We start from the raw sequence: 18,101 nt of genomic DNA, 5'->3' as shown, positions 1-18,101 counted from the left end.
ATGAAGTATCTTAATTTTATTTTAAAATTTATATAAATGCCAGCGAACTTTTGATCTAACGGCATTGAGTTTAAATTATAACTTATGCAAAATAAAGACACAAAGACACAAGTGAATTGAGAATCTGAGATATTAACTATTATACATGCTCAGATATGTTTGTTTATTTTATAAAAAAATTATAAAATTTTTTAATAAATGTTATTATGAAATTTTACATGAGTGTATATAAAAAAATATATTAAAAGGTTTTTTTAAATGGTAAGCAAAGAGAGGGTTTTTCATAATTGTTTATTATGTGGACTGAAATAGATAATATGAGTTTGTGGCCAAGATGGTTTTGAGCTACTGCATTTAATATGAGAAATTGATCAAATAAAATAAATTAATCTTTATTCCAAGAAAATTATTTAGATTTTTAAATACTTATGACAAGGGAAAGTCAAAGAAACATTTCATTTTTGTGTTCACATAAATAAATGTAAGTTAATTGAAAGCCATATGTTATCCTATTCATATTCAAATGCTCTTCAGAAAAGAAGTGAAAGGGAGGAAAAAAGCACAATTTATTCTTCTTATCTTATCATTACCACCAAGACCAACATCTCAAATAAATTAATTAAACTCTAACATTCCTCATAATCCCTTCAGGGGTTATTCACTCCATCTGCTTCTAAACTCTCTCTTATTAAGCAGAGAACAAATAATAATTATATATATATATATATAAAGAAAACAAAAATGTAAACAAAAATCTGAAACTTATTAGGCAGGTTCTTCAAATCCCTCCAATTCCATATCAAACAGTGTAATGCTGTTGAATAGTCTCAATGTCCAACCCCTTAAGCTTCACCACTGATTCAACATGTCCTTTGAGTGTGTGAAGTTCCCTAAGCCTGTAAACCAAACAAGTCATTCATGAACTTTATGAACTCTTATTTGCAGATCTAAGTATTTTTACAAAATTATTAAACTCACCGCGCAACTTCGGCACGTCTTTTAGCTTGCTCGGCTATCTCCGAGAGCTCTCTATAACTATTTTTATCTTGGAAAAGGTTTGAAGTGTCTGGTGGTTGAAGACCATGTAGTGTTCTTTGAGCCAATGCCCATTGTGCCTCCCTTTCTCCTTTACCATAATCTTTCTTTGAAGTAAAAGCAGTCTAGAAAGATATACATATATATATATATATACACACACACAATTGTTAGATGAACAACATTCAACATATAATCTAAAGATGATATGAAGAAATAAAATACAAGTTATTACCTTATTTTGTAGAAGGTTGTCCCAAGCTTTGCCACTAAGAGCGAAACGTATCATGAACTTGAGGATGTCTAATGGGAAATAAGTAACAATGCTGTAGAGCCAAATGATTCCTGCCCATCCCCATCCAATTCCTCTGATCTTTGCAAAAGGCCAATTTGCATAGACAGCTATTATTGTTGCCACCTGCTCAACAATGTTTGTTTAAGTAGATGATGCGCGAGACTATTAAAACTATTATCTCTTGATTGAAAGAAATCTTACTAGTTGAGCAGCTAAGAAGGCACCGACGAGCAAGAGACCAGGGCGCTCGATAAAGGACCAGCTTCGAGACCTGGTGACGAAGATGAGAGCTTGGCTTATAATGCTAACTTGGAGATAAAGAGCGGCCGCGAGCTCATCAACATTATCATTTATAGTCCTCACTCCAAAGTGCCTCTGTTTTCGTATTATTAATTCAAAATCACCGAGTCATATCTATACACATTTAGAGGAAAAACAAATGAAAACTTGAGGCTTAGTGTATATACTGACAGGGAAGAAATTTGTGTCAATGGCAACCCAAAAAAAGACGACAGTCATGACAGCCTGGTATGTTCCGAGGACAATACCAGTGGCGAAGATCTCAGAGAGCTTCCAAGAATCAGGGAGAGGAGAAGGCTTAACACGATCCTTGGATATGGTCATGATTGTGCCGTCATTGAGGATGGCAATGATCAGGACCATGAAAGGCGGAAAGTCGAACCGCCAAATAAGTGCAATGAGAAGGAAGCCGAGAACTATTCGTATGGTGATAGAAACTGCATAAATGGTATAGTTTTTCATACGTTGGAAGATTGCTCGGCTAGTCAAGACTGCGCTAACGATCACACTTAGACCGGGCTCTGTCAAGACAATGTCTGAGGCACTACGAGCTGCGTCGGTAGCATCATCCACTGCAATGCCAATGTCGGCCTTTTTCAATGCCGGTGCATCATTCACTCCGTCGCCTGTCATACCGCAAATGTGCTTCTTGCTTTGAAGCCGATTTACAATTTCGTATTTGTGTTCTGCAGATGAAAGAATGTAGTTGGACTTAAGAATTCAAGCTGCCAAATGTATAAGACTCTTGTTTATATACATGTATAATGTGAATTACCCGGGAAAACTCCGGCGAAGCCATCAGCGGTCTCTATAAGCTCATCGATCGGTAAACCAGTGACATTGTCACCCTTTTCACCAAGAAGAGTGGAAGAAGGATACATGTTGGTGCCCATACCGAGCCGACGACCTGTTTCCTTTGCAATAGCAAGTTGATCACCAGTGATCATCTTGACATTGACACCAAGATGGAGTGCTCGTCGAATAGTTTCAGCACTATCATGTCTCGGAGGATCAAAGAGAGGAAGCAGCCCCATGAATTGCCACGGGGTTCCAGGGCTATCCTTGTTGGCCTCCGGCACCTCCTGCCTAGCAACACCGAGTGATCGAAGGCCACGATCAGCAAAACGGTCAATCATCTCATGAACCCTTTTCTTTGCATCTTCACGCAGGTTGCAAAGCTCAATGATCTAAACAAAAGATAATGAATGACACATAAGAAAAACAGACACATGTATATAAATTCGAAAGCCTAAACAAGTGTGTTTGATTACTTGCTCAGGAGCTCCTTTGCTAGATCGGTGCCAATTGCCATTCTCGTCAATGAAGGTGATGGCGGTGCGCTTCTCCACCGGATTGAATGGCAAGAAGTGCACTTCTTGAATACCTGCTCTTGCCTGCACAAACACCATAGATTTGATATATATGATTATGATCTCTAATACCACCTTAAGCATTTTCTGACAGTCACATATGACAGAATTACCTCCTTAGGGTCAGCAAGCATTCCAACAATGGAAGCATCAATGGCATCTTGGTTCTCAATCCTTGAAGCTCTAGCAGCATGCAACACCACTGTGTCCTTATCCAAGTCCTTCACAAACACCTACAAACAAAAGAAATTAAGTTAATGAACATCATTTGAAAGATCATTCTCTTATTATTTGTATGTATATCTATATATTATATATATACATGTATATGTATATGTACCTCTATCAAGGTCTTATCTACGGTGAGCTTGTTGAGGGTGAGGGTGCCGGTTTTATCGCTGCAAAGAACATCCATGCCTGCCATTTCTTCAATGGCAGTCATCCTCTTGGTGATGGCACCTTGCTCGGAAAGACGGTGAGAGCCAATGGCCATGGTGACAGATAACACGGTAGGCATGGCGATAGGAATTCCGCCGATAAGGAGCACAAGGAGGTTGTCAATGCCATCACGGTAAGCCCGGTTTTGGATCGGATACATGACTAAAATCTCGACTAACATTCCAATGGCAATAGAGCATATACAGAAGTTTCCAATGGAGGTAAGCACCTTTGTAAGGCCAAGCAATCAAATTTAGAACATATATGTTCGACGTAGAGATTAAAATTGTGATAGCCAAGTTGAGAAGGGAGACCTTTTGGAAATGGCCAACATTGTTGGTGCTATCAACAAGATGAGCAGCCTTGCCGAAGAAAGTGTGGACACCCGTGGCGATGACAATGGCCTCAATCTCTCCTTGCTTGCATGTAGAGCCAGAGAAGACCTCATCTCCTGGGTGCCTTGTCACAGGGAGAGACTCTCCGGTGAGGGCTGCTTGGTCTATCTTTAATGGATCACCTTCAAGAAGTCGAGCATCAGCCGGAATGATATCGCCAAGCTTTATGCTAATGATATCACCAGGGACTAACATAGATGCGTCCTGCTCCGACCACCTCCCATCCCTCAAAACCTACCATCGTCAACGACACACACAATAAATACCGATATCAAATACGATCATTAGAAAATAAGCAACAAGAAGATGCACGATGAAAAATAAACCTTTGTCTTAGGCGCGAGACCGGCCATAAGGGCGGCTGCTGCATTGCCGGCATTATTCTCTTCAATGAAGGAGATGGTGGAGTTAATAAATAAGAGAACGACAATGCCGACAAAGTCAGGCCAATCTGGAGGCCTCCCCTGAAACATAAATCATCAACCCAAAATTAATTCTCTATCAAAATCAAGAACAATGATCCAATTCAAACGCATTGTTTCTAAAAGCAATATATATATATATATATATAAGCCTTACTCCTCCATTAGCCAAAACAATGGCCATGATGGCAGCAAACTCCATCACCCAAGAAAGAGGGTTCCACATAAATCCCAAGAACTTAAGAAACTTGCTCTCCTACAACAAGAAAAAACAACTTAAGCCATTTTTGCACATTGGGTTTTCAAAACAAAACAATAATCATAAACAAATTACTTTCTTCTCTTCAAGTTTGTTCGGACCGAAGATATTAAGACGCTGCTCTCCTTCTGAGGATGAAAGGCCATCCTTGGAGCACTTCAATTGTTCAAAAACTTCTTCCACAGGGATTCGCTCCTGAATAACAAGAATTCATTAACTAATAGTCCCACATTGGTTAAGTTAATTAAATAAATATCAAACTATGAGCAATTACAAGATCAACAGTCTCATTCTTGATCTCCTCAAGAGAAATGCTGCTTCCGGCCGCCATAATGGAAACTTTAATATACAATTAGAAATGCACAGAAGGTGAGTATATATATGTATATATAAATATATAATACAAAAGCAAGAGGGTGAAGGGTGGAATGAGAAGGAGTAGAAAGATTTATAGAAGAAAATGAATGGAGATGAAAGGAGGAAGAGGAGGAGGAGTTAATAAGTGCTCATGGCTTAGAAAAGGGGGCGCCAAAAAAGGATTGTGTTTGAGCGAGTTTGGTGAGGCCGCGCGTGTGGAGAAGAGAGCCTTTCGCATGCACTTGGCATCACAACTGATCTCTCCAAACATCATCTTAAGCTCTACTTTCAACTAACATATTGTGTCTATATATATATATATTATCCATTATTAATTTCAGATCCATAACTTCAATATATATATATATATATATATATAGTTGATATTTTAAATTAAACGTATACTTCTATCATGTTCTAACCATGGATAGGTTATTGTAATGATTTGCAGGATAAATGAGCTTTGTACCGTTTAATCAGACAGTATATTTTAACTTCTATAGCTGCTATTTTATTGGATATGTTTGATATGGGTTAAACATTAGTTATATGGCCATATTTAAAAAATATAAATTGATTTTATAAATAATTAGAAGTTAAAATGCAAGAAAACATACAATAATGCAGATAAAAACATATGAGGGCTATATAATCACCAATAGGTCATAATTTTTGTATCAACTATTTCGTCAAAACTCTACGTGTCAGTGAAATCCACATAAAAATGTATTTAAATTTTAAAAACATTATTTGAGTTATTATTTTAATTTAAAAAAAAACAATTTTTTTAAAGAAATTGTGGAGAATTTTGAAAAACAAAAGAATAATAATAGGTGGCCAGTAATCATGAGCAACTCAGAGATCTTTCCGTGGAAATAAAATAGGCGAATTATCTCATATTTTTAGTTAATATTATTTGAGGTAAGATCTGAGTTTTGATTTAGCCAAGAACAACAAGAAGTCTCTCATGCGCTCCTGTCCTAGCATAGTACAATTCTAGTGTTATTCACTCATTCGAGTAATCATTGAGAAGAACGAAATTAAACAACGGGAAATTCATGCACATGAATCAATTCACGCTTGAGTAAATAGCATAGCACAATTCATAGCTTTCCCTCAACCACACCATCAGCACTGCATCTTCATAAAAAAATCATGTGCATATGGGCAATAAGCACACATTACCCATTCCTTATTCCAGTTATGAACATACAAGAAGACATGTAACCTCTGCATGTCAAACATGATAGAGATCTGGTTCTGAATTAAGAAGCAATCAAAATAACATACTACCCTCGACCTTAATTGAGGTATTAAACTAGTAACAAATAAAAACAAAAGTTCTGCATATCTGCCTGCTACTTGAACCTTAATTGAGGTAAACTAAGTAATCTTGACATTATTAATATAAATGATGAAAGAAAGAAAGAAGAAAGAAAAAAACACTGACGGAGATCTGCATCCCCCAATGATAGCATAAAACATTGACTGAACATAAACATGAAAACCGGACCTTTCAAGATCTTGAAAACATTCTTTCAATGCTAAATAATTGAAAAGCAGTGATGATGCCACATTAGTTGCATCAGTTTGACATCAAAGAGTATCCTCATATTCCTAGTGGCATCCTACACCTAGTAGCTTGCAAAATGATTCCGCACCTCATCCAACAAGCTCTACAAAAGCATCTCTTTTAATAAAAGGTCAATTAAACAATGCAGTTGGTTTGAATTCATACTAAATCATCATTACTTGTGAACAACAGTAACTTCACATGGAGGATTTTCTATGCCAAATACTCGTAAAAAAGTTTCACCTGATTTTGAAAGCTCAGAAATTAAGATAAGCACTTAAATCCACATTCACTATACGGAAAATTTGTTTCCATGGATGGAAAGGGCAATTATGCTCTAGGGTGACTCTGATGGAAAGAGCACACTTTCTTGTCACATATCCCAGACAGTTATTGATGAGGTAGGTTGCTAGAAAACGCCAGACCTAAAAGATGTCATCCAATATGATACAAAAGTAATTTGTCCCAATCCATCATTCGCCAAATGATAATCATTTCCAATTCTACCTATGAATAGAAACCTAACAACTAGCATCCAAATATCCAATGGTACAGTATCTATGAATAAAAAACATCAAAAGCCAGCTAGAATGCTATCCCGCAATCAAGTTTAAACTAAAGATCTACAACTAAATGATTGATCAGTGTCAATATAATGTGATATGCCAACTCTCCTTGTTGAACCAGAGAATGGGAAAGAGTGTTTCAGCTTTGAGGTTTATTAATTTCATTGCTTCCTTGTTCTCTTGCATTTTTTTCTATACATTATATATCTAAAACCAACTCCAAAATGAAAGACTGCAAATATATTGGTATCTAATGAATGTACAAAATAACTTCAAAGAATCAAGCCATACAAAACCCACACAACTGGAAATATCAACAAACACAAATCAGCATAAAGTACCGCAGCTCAATGCATTCCATAGAATTGAAAGCGTGTATAACAGGAATAAATAAGCATTACCAATGACAAAAATTCAAACTTTAAATCAAACTAACACGACATTGCCACACAAAGGAGGTTCACATACGGAATTCAAAAGGAAGCACAACATGCATATCTGAAAACCTAATTCTATGAAGAGGAGCAAAGATAAGAACCTAGGGCATCCTTAGAACCCTAGCTTCGTGCGGCGCCAGTGCCTGCGCTTCGCGTTGTACCTGCATCCCAACAGACCTCCAGCAATCGATCAAATAGGAAACCAAACAAGAAAATCAACAGAGAAAAGCACCAACCTGATGGTGTTGTCCGTGCGCATGCGGATCCAGTGCGGGATGGGCCTGTTCTGGCGCATCTTCTTCGCCAGCTTCTTCTTGATGATGAACGTCTTGTGTGACGGCTGCGGATCAAGAGGAATCAGTGGTTGAACTGCATGAAACCCTAGAAAAGAAGATCGAGAGATCGAAATGGAAATCGAGAAGGAGAAGTAGGGTTACCATTGTTGCTGCCCTGCTGCTCCGAAGCTCGTGAACCGCGGCGATGCCCTAATCCCAAGCAAACCCTAGAAATAGGAAACTTTGATCTTATATAGAGTTTTTTTAATGGGCCGAGTTTTTTGGGCTTGGGCTCAGGCTACCAAACTATTGGGCTTGAGTCCATTGCCTATGATTGGGTTGCGTTCATTTCTATTTTCTGTTTTAGTAGGTTTAAACCCATTAAAAATTTAAGTTTTATACATTAAAAAAATAGATGGTGGTAGCATCAGTGTAGGTTATGGATTAATATATATATATATATATATATATATTTGTTGTATTTTAAATATCTATATATTAAATTAAATAAAAAATGAGAAAAAATTAATTAATTAATGGCTTTTTAATAAATCTTTTGCGAAATACAATAGGAAGCAAGAAATAATCAAGATTTTAAATTATTTATATTATTTTTACTTTGTTATTTTAGCATTTTTTTTTATTATAAGTACTTTTGTATATCTTGCCATAGCTTAGATATTTATTATTTTTGCAAGCATATCCTATCAATTAAAGCGAAAGATTTTTTTTTAGAAAATTAATAAACCACATAAATTAACTTTTTTAAAAAAAAAACAGTACAAATCAGATAACAACAACGGGGTACAAGGCAAAAGAAAACAAAAAACAAGAAAAGAAAACACTAACCAATAATATTGATCAAATGAATGAAATATCAACCATGGGTTTTTTGATTTGTGAAGTGAATATAAATTTCAAATGGTTTGTTCCCCATCCAGGTGTGTTGGCTTGATATTTGGAAAAGGATGGGATCTCCCCATCCTCATCCCTTGAAGCAAGACCGGTGCCGTCCCCTCTCACCATAATAGTGGCCATCACTGATCCCACCACCACTTGTTTAACTTATTTTTCAAAATTTAATAGAAATAATTTTCTTTTAACTCCTGTGGTTTCACAGCAGAGTATCAAGGGGTTGACAGACATTAGTTATAGTAATTAAAAGATCATTTAAAAATTTATTAATCGGAGCAAACATCACATAGGACAATCAGGATTTTACCATGTAAGAAATTTTTTTATGAATTAATTATTTAAAAATAAAAAATAGTCATGATTTTAAAAATAGAACAAATATATATTTTATATACAAATCTAAGTGAAAATAAATCTACATCCCATCTCCAAATACTTCAAAAAAAAAATCTACATTAGTTCTTATGAGATGCTCATCAAATAACTTTCTTATTTAAGCATGCGGTCATCAGAGCAACAAAACACCACCAAAATGGCCATAAATGGAGCTTCATGGTGGACCACTTCAAAGATGGCCCCAAAGTCTCATCATAGAAACAAAGGTGGCGGTAGTTGATGGAGTTGACAGCATCACATTAACATAAATTGTTTTTGTTTTTAGAGACCATCTACTTAAGTTGGTTGTGGACATATTACCATTATCTTTATCTGGTCCAGTAAAAAAATAAAATTAATAAATACATAATAAAAATGGACAATAAGTTGTCATGATGGGTTGAAGAACACAATGCTATAATCAAGGACTATTTTGAATTTTTATTTTGGATTCCATTTAAGAACCAAAATGAATCTAAAGCATTTTTAATTTTAATATTATTATATAATCTTCTTTTTAAATCTCTCTAATTTACCCAATCGTGTCACACACACAAACACATGCATCATACTTTTTGTTCTATACACATTTTTTATATTTTAATTATTTGTAAAATAAAATATTAAATATTTGAGAAATGATATAAATAAAAATTAAACTTAATTATATACATAAATAAAAAGTAAATAAAAAAGAATGAAGATACATGTGTATTTCACATTTAACAAGGATATATATATACACAAGGGTAAAGTACAAAAATAATACTGTGGTTTTCCACTCCAAATAAAGACAAAAATTTTATTTATTTATTTATTTAATTTTTGAAGATAAAATCGTTAATAAACTGTTAACAGTATTAACTCACAAAGCAAAAATCATTATTTTATTTTAAAAAAATTTAAACATAAAAAAATATTTTTTTTAAGTTTATTAATCTCTTCTAAAATTTTATTAAATAAAAATATTATTTAAATTTAAAAATCATATTAAAAAAATCATATATTGTAATTTTTTTTTTATAAATCTGGAAAGAAACTCCACTTATTACTATATTGTAAATTTTGAAAAGTGGAGGACCCTAACAGAATTTTACCGAAGCCTAGTTCACTCTACCCTCCTTCCTCCCTCCCTTCTCCTGGAAACTATAAAATTGAAAGCATAAGCGCTTCAAGAGCCTATTCCTCTTCTTCTCTTCATCCAGCTCCCGATGAAGCGCTCGTCGTCGAGGAGGTCCGGCTCCGCCGCCTCCCATGTCAGCTCCTCCTCCTCCTCCTCTCCCCGGATCCTGCGATCTTCTCCGCTCCGGTAAACCCCTGGCTTTGTTGTCGTAGTGTTTCTTATAGTTATTTTTTTGGAATGGGGAGTTGAATTGTGTTTTGGATTTGATTTGAAGTTTGGATGAGATTTCGAAGGGTTTTCACATGATTTAGTTTGGATTTTTGTTTTTTTCCTGTTAGATTTAATTTGGAATTTGTTCTTTTTTGTGAGGGGACATCGGAATTGTTGAAGGGTCTTGATAGAGATGGGGATACGGATTGAATATCGTGTTATTTTCTCTTTTTTTTTGTTATTGAAAATTTTGGCTTTTGGGGGAAGAACATTGTTTTGAGAAGTTGTGAGACAATGGTAATGCTAGGTTAGATTGTGAGGGGAGAGGAGGTTATGGAAATCAATGACAAAAGGGAGCTTTTTTGGATGGAAATTCCTGAGAAGCGTCATTGGTAATGGAGTTAGACTGATTCTGTGGATTAGATAAGAGATGCTCTGAGGAAGCTAGACCAGTTGTTGGGGAAATTTCGGTTATTTTAATGGGATGGAATGGTTTGGTGCTTCAGTGGCTGATTCAATTCGTTCATAGGAGGTCCATATGTGTTTAATTGGGTGTCTCCTGGCCTTGACAACTGAATGGGGTTGTTGTCAATAGGGCTATGCATTGTGTGTCACAAGAATGGAAATTCTGAGCATGTGGAATTCGAATTATATGATTGATACTAGGTTGTATTCTAAAGCTTTCACCGGTAGTATTGATACTAAAAGGCATCATGAAAGTATTTTATCTTGTGGTGGCTGATTTAGTTGATTCAGTGGTGTTTCATTTTTGTTAAATGATGATTTTTTCAAGTGTCACAGATGTCAAGCTTCTCAAGGGAGATAAGACTTTTCCTGTTTGGGCAATGTGTTGTGTGCAACTTAACACCATAATGTTTCTGCGGAACCGTTGGCCGGGAGATGAGGGGGTTCTGATTCCTTGACTATAAGAGTATGAAAGAATGATGCTTATTGGTTTGTGTTATTGAGTGGGGAAAAAAGAGGGAATCTGGAGCAGGAGATCAGAACTGTAGAATAAGTTTAATAAGAATCTAGAATTTCTCTGGTGGAGGAGGTTTCTTAGACTCTTATGGTGAAATCATTCTATAAGGTTGATAATGGATGTCTTGGATCTAATCCCTGGTAGTTTTCCCACCGAAGACCCTGTCAAGACATCAAATAATGAGATATTAATATACTGTGTTGGAATTTGTTGATGATAATGTTGTACTAGTTTATTTGTTCCTAAAGAAACCAAAGATTGTTAAAGGGCAAAGCCTAAGTCTTCCGGATAGGGCAAAGCCTAAGTCTTCCGGATGATCTTAAACTCATGACAGCCATCTTTTGACTAGTGTTGTGCAACATTAGATCAAATAATGAGAGATTGATATACTGTGTTGGAATTTGTTGATGATATTGTTGTATTAGTTTATTTGTTCCTAAAGAAACCAAAGATTGTCAAACGGCAAAGCCTAAGTCTTCTTGGATGATCTTAAACTTATGACATCCATCTTTTGACTAGTGTTGTGCAACATTATATAGAGTTGAGCAGTGAAGAGCATAAGACAAAGATGATTCTGCGCAGCCTCTTTTTTTGTTAAGAGATGACAGTAGATTTTATTGCCAAGAAGAATAACGGGGAAAACCATTTGTACTAGTCAGGCTGAATGTAGGTTTACCGTTCAAGAGGCAGATGATCTCCCTATTTTGTTGCATATGGCTTAGTTGTGAGAGAAATGATCTCACGAACTTGGTTTCATGGTAGTTACAATGAAACCGAGAACCGTTGGATTACTTTAATTTAATGATTTCTAAAATAAAGGTCAATGATCTTTTAATGTAATTACCAACATATCCTCATATTATACAATAAATAAATAATAAAATTTATAAACCCATGGCTAAGAATTGTTAATACAGGGACCCACCACCCTAACTTCTCGATAACTGTAGTTAGAGGAGGGGAGGATTGGCTTAAGATATATAAGGCTAGGGAGATTGGCTCTCACAGGCGATGTGGGACTATGGACCAGGTTAACCACTGCGTCCCAACAAGAATGAGCCACGTCTTGGTTCCGTGGTAGTTACCACGGAACCAAGTCCACTGGATGGCCATATATCTATCTATATATTTGTTGTTTGAATTTAATTTATGTAATTTTAAACTCTATGTAAACCCATGTATATTAGCAGCTAGGATTTATCCACTTTAAAAAAACCAAGAAATGTTGTAGTATTTTAATGTAGGTTTCCGCATATCCTTTAATTATCATATTCACAAGTTTGTATGTTTTGAGATTTTCCCCCAAAGTAGATATTTTAGCCCCCAAGTTGAAGGAAATTTTGCAATGGTTGTGTTGTGCTTACCTATCGTCTAGGCCAGCCAATTGACCTGAAATTTAGAAAGATACAAAGAAAAGCTTTAGATCTGCCCCTTCCTCTTAGAAGTTGCTAAAATAGTCCTCACCCTAAAGTTACCATTAAAAAATAATAATAAAAAAAAAAAAAACCATAAAACTTGAAACCTTCGGTGAATTCTAATCTCAAATCTTGCAATTAGTTGGATGGCCGAGGTAAAGATGAGTTTATATAATATATTTAATTCAATTTTATGTAAAATTTGCTTCCATCTTATATTAGATTCTACCTCCCTAATTATGTGTCTTGTTTGAGCAACCTTAACTATTTTTTCTTTCTCGCTTGTGTTCAGGCTCAAGTAAGGCAGTATCCAAGGAAACAGAACGAATCGATCAACTATTTTACACATATATGGATAAGCCCTCCGGCATGATTGAGTGAGACTTTTGTAATTGCAGTAATTTCTTCATGAAACTATCTAGCGTCATAAGAAAGTTATTGTCCATTGTAAATGATGACTAACTGACTAGTTGTGGCATTGATTGCAATATTTAGAATTGTTTGTTCTTATCCCTAGATAAGAGATAAGATTGCTTGCTGTTGGTATTTACATGGATCTTTTGTTAATGTCCTTTTTTCTATTGGTTATTTGGCATGGATATCTTCCTGTTTTTATTTTTTCATAGGTATTGCCCTAGCATCTGTGTTTTTTGCATGTCAATAGTATCCCAGTAGCATTGGTTTTACTTGTCATGCTGTTTGTGTTGCATCTTAACCTTGGTCTTGTAAAAACTCAATTCTAGTGTTGCAATTTGGAGTTTGTGTTTTTCGTTAATATTCGGTTTGTTATTAATTGCATTTTGTATATGAATGTGGCTATAATAAAAAGACTCGTGATAAAATTGAAAGATGGAAAAACAAATTCATTGTTTTATACTTTAGGTAGACACTTAGAATAAGATATATATAGCCTATGGATAACAAAATATCAAACTGATAAGATACGGATAATAAGATATGGATAATGATCAAATCAAATACTAGCTAAATAAGTATATCCTAATGGAGTCAATTCTTTGTTGATTGGATGCTGGTTTATAATCTTCATTTAATAAGTGTTTTACTATGTTTAGTTGGTTTTATTTTATTCACCATATCAATTGTCATTTTTGCACGTGTTGATATTTGGATTTTTTTTTTTCTCATTTTTTCTGACCCTTAGCTTTTTCTTTTTTTATTTACTCTTTCTATGGCAATAAATTGCATAGTCAAACGTTTTAGAAATCATCAGCCGCTGCAAATAATAAAATACTGCAAAAAACAACTAAGAAGGTACATGATACAACTCTAAACTTTTACATTAACTAGAAGGTATATTACAGCATGGAGTTGTCAAAATGGAATAGTCAACAACCTGAATAAATGTTTCCTTTGATTAAATCCGTTGGGGGCAAGCCACTCCAATTATTGCTTTCCATGCCACGGTGTATGCAACCCCTAATATGAAATTGGCTTCTTTCCATGATGTGAAGTTGAAGGAACATTTTGAGAGTTTATTTTGTGAACACATATTTGACATATTCTATAATTTCATAACCATTGGTTAGAAAACATAATTTTTTCCAACCCAAAGGATTTGTGTAAGAATCTTGTGTGTACAACATTATGTATGCAGATATAAAATTTGGTGTGTATACCTTTCATTACTGGTTTACATGAGCATATGCCTTTTATTATTTCTATACTCAGATGAATGTTCTGCTAAAATAGCTTTATAATCTCCCTAAACTTCAAATTGTACTATATTACTTCCCTTGAGCTTCAAAGTCAATAGATATTACTGGTCCATTGTGTGCTTAAATTACTTCTTTCTTGACAGCCCCGAAGGCATTGAGTCTTTCTGTTCTGATCTTGAAGTAGATCATACCGATGTGAGAATACTTATGCTTGCATGGTAGGTTATGACTACTATTACCATACAGAACAAGTTCTTGCTGTTTTCCTCATGATAGCTATTTAAAGATTAATCATTTCGAGTTTGTAGGAAAATGCAGGCTGAGAGACAAGGATATTTTACCCTGGTATTTTCATATTTTGCTAAATGCAAATTTATGTTTGCCATTTTTTTAAAGTAATTTTTACTTCATTTGCTCTTTACTTTTAGAAACATTAGTTAATGTTAAATAAATCTCTATTTTGGGAATGTACCCGACATGTTTTTCCCTTGTCTGACAGGAAGAGTGGCGAAAGGGCCTAAAAGCCTTACATGCTGATTCAATAAGCAAGATAAAGAAGGTTCTGCCAGACTTGGAGAGGGAGGTCAGGGGCAGTATACTCTGAATCATGATTTTTTCAGAATTGAATTTTTTTGTTCGTTCACTTTTTTCTTCAACCCCTCGTTCACTTTTTTCTTCAACCTATTATATTGTAAGGATATGGTTATGTGCCTTAGTACATTTACTGATATTGTTTTCTAACTTCAAAGGTCAGGAGACCTACAAGTTTCATGGATTTCTATAGTTATTCATTTCGTTATTGCCTGACAGGTATCATATTTCCTCTACATCTTTAATATGTTGGATGCTCCAAAATGGTGATCCTGGATCATGAGTCTGACATTTAAAATTTAATATATTTATTTCATCAGAAGAGAAGCAGAAGAGTATAGATATCGAGATTGCTTGTGAACTGCTGAGCGTTGTGTTAGGCTACCTGTTCCGGCACCAGGTTGACAAACTTGTAGAGTATCTCAAGGTAATATTGCTGGGCCTCGACACTTCTTCTGATTTTTATTTTTATTTTCATTGATTATTTAGCTATTCACGTTGTTGTCATTATGATGTGTCTTTCTTCCTTTCTTACACTGTTAAACAAATCTAATTAAATACTGTAGAACCAGCATGAGTACAAGGTTATTAACATGGACCAATGGATGAGTTTCCTTCGATTTTGCAACGAGGTAATGAAATGTATTCAATTGGCTTTTGCCATTTCATCCTTATAAAAGCATACTTATCAATGCTTCTTAACTTTCTCGGCCTCAGATAAACTTCCCGTCACTTGAAAACTACGATCCAAATCTTGCTTGGCCTTTGATTTTGGACAATTTTGTGGATTGGATGCGTGAGAAACAAAATGGATCCTTGGGTCTCAAAAGTTTTTAGGTCTATGAAATATTACATTCATTTTTATCAAAATTGTCGCTATTTGCATCTATTATCCTCATCTCTGAACTCATTTCTTTTGCAGCTGCCACTTTTTCCCCAAAACTGCTCCATACTCATCCATCTCAGGAACTAGATAATAGCCATTTCGGCAACACAAATATCTGGTATGGTATTATCTATTCAATCGGTCTCTTTTCATCAATTAGATTGTTTGAGTTCTCAAAGTATGGAATAAGAGTGTTGCAGTTATTTATTGAGAGGGGAATTATTGGCAGATCTGCAATGTGAATCTCATTTAAATTATCAATGCAGAGTGTGCTGGTTATGAGCTGTGGTTTTAGTGAAGAGTATGACTATATTTTCATTAGATAGTTCATGGCTTGAAATACATGTAGACATATAAAGTAGTAATAATAGGAGTGATGTAACTATACTGGTTTGTTTTCTGTCTCATGATTATCATCTCTCTCCCTCTTCCCCATTTTGTATTACTGTTTTACTGTTAGGAAATAATTTATATGTGTAGATATATAATAATTATTGTTATCATCTCTCTCCCATCTTGTATCAGTGTTACCATCATGTATTTTTTTAGCTGTGAATCTGATGTCATTTGGGTTTCATTTTTTTAGACAAATTGCTTACATATATATATATATATATATATATATAAAGGCTAAAATTTCACTGTCGGTGATGGCATATCCAACTTGACGTCTGTGAGAAATTAATTCTCAATTCGTGCAGGTTGTTTGATATAAATTACATCATTTTTTGCATATATGATGGGGGAGTACATTCAAAATGTCACAAGCTATAATAATAATAATAATAATAATAATAATAATAATAATAATAAGCAAACTTTCCGACTTCGCATTGGAGTTTTAAAATTTTAAGAGGGTGTTTAAGACAATATTATATATAAAATACAATGGAAAAATAATATAATTAAACAATTATACATTTATTTTAATAATGTACTTTTGAAAATGTCTATTAATTTATAATGGCATTTTGTTCTTTAACTTATCTGCCACCAACCCTTTGTTATACGATGACTCGTATGAGTCCATGGTTCTTATTGTTTAATGCACATTAGTGCATGCAACTTTAGTTTCTATGTTTTTCTTTGCTTTTAATTTATTCAAAATTAAATATATAAAAAATAGTTTACATTGATAAGAGTTTAGCTTGTTTATGTATGTTGTTGTTTTGCAACGAAAATATTCAACGCAAATATATGGTTGTATTGTCCTTGTCCAATTACATTTGGTTGGTTACCTTTTTTTTTTCTTTTCTTTTTTTTTGGGGAAAAAAAATTATGGTGATCATAACTTGAAACTTTGGATGAACATTAAAAAAATTAAAATGTTTTGAATATTAATTTATCTAACTCTCAATAAAGTTGGTTTCCTTTTTTTTTCTTTCTTTTTTTTGGGGAAAAAAAGTTATGGTGATCATAACTTGAAACTTTGTATGAACATTAAAAAAATTAAAATGTTTTGAATATTAATTTATCTAATTCTCAATAAAGCAGGTAAGTTGTAAATAGATGAATTTAGTAGACCACAAAGAAAATATTGAAAATAATAAAATAAACATGCAATAAAAAAGAGCGAGAGAATAAATATTTAAAAATAAAAATAATATTATGAAAAAAAAAGAGTTTCAAGAGCAAACATAGGTAAGATGGGTAGGATCATGTATATCAAAGGAAGAGTAATAGCGAAGTCTGTTTGGTCACATAGGTAAAATATAGAGATATAACATTGCTTTGAAACAATATATTTTAAAAAGCGTGTTAATTGTATAATTATTTAATTTAATAATATTATTTTAATAAATACTTATTATTATTATTATTATTTGCAGAAATTCTTCGGCATTTGTTGACATTCGTAAATTAAAAAGAAAAGAAAAAAGAAATTCTTGAATCACACTCAGTGCATCAATAAGTTCAGTGTTTATGTTCTTTCCTCCTAATCACTCTTGAGATCGTTTCATGATGTTTTGGATAAGTGCTTCTCATTTGTTATGTGTGTTGTAATTGCTAAGAAAAAGGGGAAAAATTAGGAAAGACTAAAAAAAACCAAGAAAAAATTATACAACTTTTTTTAACATTTCGTTTAATTTTTTTTCCCCACCATTTGATCTAATTGACTTAAAAGATACTAAAAAATAAGTCGTGTTTTTATGTACTTAAACCTACCCTGTTTAAGTTATTAATAAACTATCAACAAGTTTGTGGT

At 34.1% G+C, this 18,101-nt stretch overlaps 3 protein-coding genes across 4 annotated transcripts; 1 reads left to right on the top strand and 2 right to left on the bottom strand.

Moving 5' to 3' along the window:
* Positions 1-598: 598 nt before the first annotated feature.
* LOC120267453 (ATPase 9, plasma membrane-type-like) lies at positions 599-4,845 on the bottom strand. Its single transcript, XM_039275112.1, has 14 exons — positions 4,789-4,845; positions 4,590-4,709; positions 4,413-4,511; positions 4,160-4,297; positions 3,753-4,067; positions 3,341-3,667; positions 3,114-3,233; positions 2,902-3,024; positions 2,406-2,817; positions 1,802-2,316; positions 1,532-1,705; positions 1,271-1,453; positions 979-1,160; positions 599-896 (listed from the first exon to the last, which is right to left on the bottom strand). Exons 1-14 carry the CDS (start codon positions 4,843-4,845, stop codon positions 800-802), a joined length of 2,862 nt encoding a protein of 953 aa, XP_039131046.1. The 3' UTR covers positions 599-799.
* A 2,490-nt stretch (positions 4,846-7,335) lies between these two features.
* LOC120267559 (60S ribosomal protein L39) lies at positions 7,336-7,948 on the bottom strand. The gene is made up of 3 exons (XM_039275238.1): positions 7,885-7,948; positions 7,684-7,787; positions 7,336-7,608 (listed from the first exon to the last, which is right to left on the bottom strand). Exons 1-3 carry the CDS (start codon positions 7,885-7,887, stop codon positions 7,560-7,562), a joined length of 156 nt encoding a protein of 51 aa, XP_039131172.1. The 5' UTR covers positions 7,888-7,948; the 3' UTR covers positions 7,336-7,559.
* A 2,223-nt stretch (positions 7,949-10,171) lies between these two features.
* LOC120267908 (DCN1-like protein 4) lies at positions 10,172-16,295 on the top strand. Of its 2 annotated transcripts, XR_005538623.1 has the most exons (11): positions 10,172-10,321; positions 13,035-13,119; positions 14,562-14,636; positions 14,727-14,763; positions 14,918-15,001; positions 15,168-15,228; positions 15,330-15,436; positions 15,576-15,641; positions 15,727-15,846; positions 15,932-16,013; positions 16,162-16,295. XR_005538623.1 is itself a non-coding variant. In XM_039275584.1 (10 exons), exons 1-9 carry the CDS (start codon positions 10,267-10,269, stop codon positions 15,844-15,846), a joined length of 690 nt encoding a protein of 229 aa, XP_039131518.1. In that variant the 5' UTR covers positions 10,173-10,266; the 3' UTR covers positions 15,932-16,030. The 2 variants fall into 2 exon arrangements, 1 of the variants encoding a protein (XP_039131518.1); XM_039275584.1 differs by lacking the exon at positions 16,162-16,295 and having other exon boundaries at positions 10,173-10,321; positions 15,932-16,030.
* The last annotated feature ends 1,806 nt before the right edge of the window (positions 16,296-18,101 follow it).

This window comes from Dioscorea cayenensis, chromosome 8 (genome assembly GCF_009730915.1).
Source record: "Dioscorea cayenensis subsp. rotundata cultivar TDr96_F1 chromosome 8, TDr96_F1_v2_PseudoChromosome.rev07_lg8_w22 25.fasta, whole genome shotgun sequence".
NCBI lineage: Eukaryota > Viridiplantae > Streptophyta > Magnoliopsida > Dioscoreales > Dioscoreaceae > Dioscorea > Dioscorea cayenensis.
This window is presented reverse-complemented; position numbering and strand designations above follow the sequence as displayed.

Excerpts from the sequence above, each read along its gene's own strand:
- LOC120267559 (XM_039275238.1), bottom strand. Across the intron at positions 7,609-7,683 it reads CGCACGGACAACACCATCAG|GTACAACGCGAAGCGCAGGC; the intron begins GTTGGTGCTTTT and ends GTTGGGATGCAG.
- LOC120267908 (XM_039275584.1), top strand. The coding sequence starts at position 10,267 with ATGTCAGCTCCTCCTCCTCCTCCTCTCCCCGGATCCTGCGATCTTCTC. Across the intron at positions 14,637-14,726 it reads AGAATACTTATGCTTGCATG|GAAAATGCAGGCTGAGAGAC; the intron begins GTAGGTTATGAC and ends TCGAGTTTGTAG. Across the intron at positions 15,642-15,726 it reads TCCTTCGATTTTGCAACGAG|ATAAACTTCCCGTCACTTGA; the intron begins GTAATGAAATGT and ends TCTCGGCCTCAG.
- LOC120267453 (XM_039275112.1), bottom strand. The coding sequence starts at position 4,845 with ATGGCGGCCGGAAGCAGCATTTCTCTTGAGGAGATCAAGAATGAGACT. Across the intron at positions 4,710-4,788 it reads AGAATGAGACTGTTGATCTT|GAGCGAATCCCTGTGGAAGA; the intron begins GTAATTGCTCAT and ends CTTGTTATTCAG. Across the intron at positions 1,706-1,801 it reads TTGACACAAATTTCTTCCCT|AGGCACTTTGGAGTGAGGAC; the intron begins GTCAGTATATAC and ends ATACGAAAACAG.